The sequence below is a fragment of the Momordica charantia genome, assembly GCF_013281855.1.
Source record: "Momordica charantia cultivar OHB3-1 chromosome 8 unlocalized genomic scaffold, Mcharantia_2.0 BLBB01000008.1, whole genome shotgun sequence".
Taxonomy (NCBI): Eukaryota; Viridiplantae; Streptophyta; class Magnoliopsida; order Cucurbitales; family Cucurbitaceae; genus Momordica; species Momordica charantia.
Window position 1 is genome coordinate 9393620 of NW_028275166.1, and position 6065 is coordinate 9399684.

General features: G+C 35.1%; 1 protein-coding gene across 1 annotated transcript; it reads right to left on the bottom strand.

The window, feature by feature from the left end:
- Positions 1–1174: 1174 nt before the first annotated feature.
- LOC111016944 (LOB domain-containing protein 41) lies at positions 1175–2667 on the bottom strand. The gene is made up of 2 exons (XM_088126836.1): positions 2310–2667; positions 1175–2214 (listed from the first exon to the last, which is right to left on the bottom strand). Exons 1-2 carry the CDS (start codon positions 2497–2499, stop codon positions 1502–1504), a joined length of 903 nt encoding a protein of 300 aa, XP_087982962.1. The 5' UTR covers positions 2500–2667; the 3' UTR covers positions 1175–1501.
- Positions 2668–6065: the final 3398 nt, after the last annotated feature.

The window sequence follows — 6065 nt, forward strand, 5'->3', positions numbered from 1 at the left end:
GCTTGCTGGTGAAGGATCTATCTTTTTCTCCTCTCTTGAGACCTAAAATAATTTTTTTTTTCTTTGCCTCCATAAAAAAGTTTTATATAATATTAATAACTCAACTAACGCTTTTTTTCACATTGATATGAAAAATATTATGGCAAAATACATTTTTTGTTCTTTTTCAAAATAAACACTTTTGGTCCCTAAAGTTTGAGCTAGGTGTCTAATTAGTCCTTGAAATTTCAAAATGAACATTTTTTGTCCTTGAGATTTAAAGTAACTGTTAACTTGGTCCTTAAAGTTTTAAAATGAACACTTTTGGTCCCTGTGTCTAAGTAGCTGTCAACCGGTTCTTATCGATTCGGTTCAATTCTTGCCTCTATTTAACTGAACCGATTTCTTTTTTTTCCCTGACCGAAAACCGAACCGAACCGCCAGATTTTCACCCCTACCCAAAATCATCTCTTCAAGTAGCTTAAATTTTATTTCAAATTCTTTTTGTTAATTAATAATAATATTTTAAAAAAATCTGGCTACTTTGTCTATTTAAAAAAAATTATATTAAGAATTAAAAGTTAAAGTTTTTCCTTCCTCAAATATTTTTTGCCCTGCCACCAAACACAAACAGACACAAAAAAGGAACATATTCATAAACCCTTCTGCTTTCAATTTTGTCGGCTGCCCTGCCAGACCTCTCTCTCTCTCTTTTTTTTTTCTTTTTTTTCCCTCATAATCACAACCCAACCACCATATTCACATGTTTTAATTTTGAATCAGATTTAAACGTATTTCTTTTAGCAGGGAGAAAAAAACATATATTCCCTTCCAAGATTATGAGGTATTTTACCAACCAACACTATGACTTTCACATCTTTTCTCATCCAAGGAGAATCAAATCTCAATTTTTACTCTTCAATTTAGCACTATATCAGGTTTACATTTCATTTCCACCACATTTACCCCTCATTAAAAATTTAAAAAAAAAAAAAATTCTCTCCAATTTTATTTCCAATATGAAGCCCGACCAGTGAATTATTAAACCAATTTCTCAGGTTGACGTTTGAATTTTAAAAGTAAAAGTTGATGCATTTTGACCGGGTAAAATTTGATTTTTTTTTTCCGTCAAAAAATCAGATATTAGTCTTGGGTTGTTTATTATAACATTACCTTTATTTAATACCAAAGTTAGTATCTTTTAAGTGAGATATTTTTTTAAAAAACAGAGAACCTTTTCGCCTCCTATTGCATTTTTACAGCATATTCCTTCCTATACATTGCGACCGTTTTTTTATACACATCGCTTCTCGTTACAAAAGGGGGAGGGTTAAAACAGTAAAACAACAAAGCCAAACAAAAAAAAAAAGAGAGAAAAGAAAAGCGAACGAACTAAACAAATGGTCGAGATCTCTTCTATGCCACTGCACATAGCCAATCCCCGCCGTCAAAATTGTACTCTCTTTTATTCTTCTTTGTTTTTTTATTGTTGGACTTTTGGGCTCATTAATGAGCCTCTTTATTAGGCTGCAAAATCCAGGCCCAAAACCGTATTGCACGCGTCGTTACTGGGCCTGAACCCACCGTCGGCCTCTATCTTCCGCTTCTTCATTGGAATCACGTGCTGGGCACGCGACACCGGCTCAATTCCCAGGGTCAGCTCTAGAGCTAATTCACTTTCTGCAGTTGCTCCGCCGTTGGCGGTGGTTTTCGGCACCGAAGTCGACTCCGATCGGAAAAGCGCCGACGACGGCGGAGGAGGAGAAATCGTCTCCACCGAGATCATGCTCTCCGTCTCTTTGCTCTCGTTCTCGAGGTGCGGCGAGTCGGATTGGTGACTCAGCGACGACTCGCCGCTCGACGACCGGTTCAACTCAGTGGAGCACAATCCCCGAGTCGACTCAACGACGGAGGCGAGTCCTTTACTCGCTTTCGGCTTGACGACCGACCGCTTGAACCGGCACCGAGTCTTGACTCGGCGGTGGACTCCGCCGTCGTTGGAGGCGGCAGAGTTCTCATCCTTGGAAACGTGACGAATGTCATAGGCCTTGAGCGGCGGTCCATCGCCGGTAGCCGCCGCTTCGGAGTTTATCGGCGTGATCGGAGCGCCTTTAAGCACCGCCTCGACGGCGGCCTGACAGAGCTGCCAACTCCCGGACCACAACAACCCTACCGATCCGTAAATCGGATTCACAATCCGGCCGCAAGCCTCGTACAGCAGAGATCTAAAGATCGCTGGAAATGGAAAAAAAATTGAAAAAAAATCAACAAAAACGCACAAATATCAAAACAGAAACGAAGAAGAAAAACGGAGTAAAACTAAAACTAACCAGGGCGGAGATGGTCAGGACCGGCGTTGATGAGGTTCATAAGGCCGGCGCGGCCGTAGAACTTGGCGAGAAAAACGGTGGCGTTGGCCTGAGATTCAGGGCTCTTAATCCAGTGCAAACAGGGGCGAATACTGCAATTTTCGCTGCAACCTTTGCGAAGTACTCTGCAACCATTACAACTCATCCGCATTTTGAGCAACAACAATGGCAGAATTGAAGCATAAAATCCGAAGAAGAACCAGAGAGAGAGAGAGAAATTGGGGGAAAAAGAGTTTTCAGGATTTGAGAACGAAAGTACAAGAGGGTATTTAAGGGGCGAAAGTGGAAACTAATTAATATAATCCGGGAGCCGCTGGGTTTCTTCAGGGAAAATGGGGGCACGCAGTTTTAAATTAATAAATAATATTATTATTATTATTTATTTTATGATAAGAATTGAAAATTGGAAAAATACTTTTGAAAGACTGGTTTCCATACTCGTGGAGGTCGGATTTTGAACCCACTTTTTTCTTTCTTTGTACTTAATAAAAAAAAAAATTGCAAACTTCACCTTCAAATATAAACCATCATGATTCCAATTCTTAATACCACGCGCCCTACCTTCCTGTTTCCTCCACTCGCTTTCTAATTAACCTACTTCTACTTCAGACCTACAAAATTAGATTTAAATTTCAAAAATGATCCTCCTTGATTGGAACATAATTCATTCATAATTTGTTAGGATTTTAATGTATTTGAAGTAAAACGAAATATGAATAGATATTAAATTTTGATCCTGACAATAATCCTTTTGTTCATTCGTTAGAGGTTAGATTTCGCACTCTTACCTTTGTTGTACTAAAAAATGCTTGTATGATTTGTTATGGGTAGCTGTCGAACAGGACACGTGTTCCTCCCTCCACAAGCAGGGGCCCACTGAAAGTAATCTTTCAGTGAAGGCGTCGTCAAGCATAAGGCGAGTCTGCTCATGACGGAACGAAGTACCACGAACGGTTACGCTCCATACATGGCCACAACTGACAGAAAGTGTTGTCGACACGATGGCGCATCCAACGGTCCAAGACGACATGCCTAGGCAACACAGGCAGCGGGACTCCCCTACACTGTCGGGAATGCGTCCCACCCTATCCAGTCGTACAGCGCGTGACATCCTTGTCTCTCCCACCGTCATCTTTCTTGGTCGGCATTCCAGGGCTATAAAAGGAAGATCGATCATCCACACCAAGTAAATTAAAAACCTATCACTGAAATTTTCGGTGTCTAATTCCTATCTTTACTCTTATTACTAACTTGAGTGTCGAAGCGTATTAGGCGGGACACCGTATCAACGTAGAGTTCTTTAGTTTCAAGTTCAGTGTGTCCCTTGTCGAACGGTTCGTCCAGACACCACGTGGCCCTCCATCAGAATTCACCGTCAAACATTATCCAAAAGATATTAATAGAGTAGGCCTTTTTTTAATATATTTTTATTTGATCATTAACAAGTTTATTAAAATATAATTTTTATTTGATTAATAATTAGACAATTCATAGATGTAAAACTATTGTCAGTATATTATATATTATATTATTCATTTATAATTTATATAAATGTGTTGTTCTCTTTCACGTAAAGATAAATGAGAAATGAGGGCCGGATTAGAGGTCTAAACTAACCTAGATGTATATATGGGTATAAATAAGCTTAGTTGATTTTTGGCCAAAATTGATGTTTGACCAAATATAATCTATTTGAGAAAATATTGAGTTAAAATCACTTCTAAAACCCAATCAAATCTATCAAAATTTAATGGATTAACAAAATCTATCAATTAAAACTGAAACAAATCAAAATTAATTTTTTCATCCACTAAATGTAACATGAAAAATCTAGCCTTTGTTTGCAAACTTTTTACATAATTCTTATATGCAACAAAAACTATTTAATACAAAATTATGATTAATACATCTCAAAAAATTTAATGTCGTACTGAAATTGTAATTAGAAAAATGAGATAAATAATTCAAAACAATCAACCTTTTAAAAGTGAAAAAACTAAAAAAAAAAAAACCTTTTAAAAGTACATGAATATAATTAAAATAATTACAATTACCAAAATGAATATCTTAACAATAATATATCAAAATAAACAAAAGGTAAAAGTAAAAAGGAAAAAGAATAATAATTTAAACTAAACAAAATTTAGGATAAAGAGGATCCATCCACTTCTAATCTCTTAAAAGTATAAAACATATTTTTCTCTCTTATTATTAGTATTTTTCATAATGACGATGTTAATTAAATTGATGATTAGTTTGTCTCTTTTGTGCATAGAAATCACTTTTTAATTTGAAAACTTGTCTACATCCCGTTCAAATTTTTTAATGAGAATAAAGCTAACAGCGTTATTGTTTATATATATTTAAGTCGTTGTCTTCTAATTTATTGAAATATAAGTTTGAAATATTTTTTCTTCCAAAAGAGAAAAAAAAAGTATAATTTATAGAGTTAGAAATTAATTGATCCGTACACTCTAAGTTTTTTCTTCTAACATGAAATTTTTTTTTCAATATTAATATTTAATAAAATCGTTTATATCTCATTTGATATTCAAACTTTTAGGTTTATTATGTTTGAGTCCTTAAATAAAAAAGACACAATATTAAATTACAAATTTACCTCTTAAATTTTTAGGTGGTGTTTAACACGTCCTAAACTTAAAAATGTGCGTAATATATACCTGAACATTCAATGATATTTACTAGATGTATAAATTTCTTAAAAAAGTATTTAATATATCAACAAATTTTTAATTTTATATTTAATAGATTCTTTTAGTATATAAGACACAAAATTGAAAGTTTATAGATACTTTTTAAAATTTAAAGATTTATTAAATATAATATAATTTAACAAAAAAAATCATTTTTGGCAGGCAGTAATTTTGCGTCGATTTCTCCCTCACTCAATGCTGGACTGAACTAATTTATCTTGCTTTAATAAGTGTTTACACATTCTAAGCTATATAATTTATTTATCAAATAATTAATAATTATCTTTAATTGAAAAAATTAAAATAGACATTTTAAACTCCAGGGCGCGTGGGGGAAAAACAAAAGTAGACAAAATTCTCCTCTGTAAACTGAGGGCATAAAGTTTGGATTTTTGTGACTCTCTAAATTGCCCTCGTCCGACCCGCCACAAAAAACAATTCCCACCAAGCAAGTGGCAGGAACTTCCGGAGGTCAAACTCGTAATTTCACCAGAAATTTTCTCTAGAACCGACAGGTGGGAGAAAAAGAGGAAGAGAAGACAACATGCAGAGGAATCCAAAAAAAAAAGCGCGTGGCAAACACGGTCAGATGTCAGAAAAGTGGTCGAATTGCCACATAACGTGGAAATAAATGGGCCCTCCACGCGCAGTATTTGGAGAATTAAAATAATAATAAAAATTAAATATCTTAGAGGTTAGAAAAATCTCCTGGTTTTCAGGAAAGATTAGGGGAGAGAGAAAAAAAAATGGTATTTTATTAATTAAAAGGGGAAAAACCAGGATTGGAGGAAAACCAAAACCGAAACCAGAAGCAAAACCAGTGGCCGGTTTTGTGGGATTTCTGGGACTGTGGGCGCACTAGCCAACGGTTTTTTAATTAAAAAAAGAGTCGTGTTACTTTTTCTAATTTCTATTTTTTTAATTAATTTCGGAGTTATCCTAAAAATATATCATTTTTTGTCCTACTTGGATTAATTTTATTGGTTGGGATTTTAGCTAATTG

Coding starts and splice junctions, on each gene's coding strand:
- LOC111016944 (XM_088126836.1), bottom strand. CDS start 2,499: ATGCGGATGAGTTGTAATGGTTGCAGAGTACTTCGCAAAGGTTGCAGC. Junction 2,215..2,309: donor TCCTGACCATCTCCGCCCTG/GTTAGTTTTAGT, acceptor TTCCATTTCCAG/CGATCTTTAGATCTCTGCTG.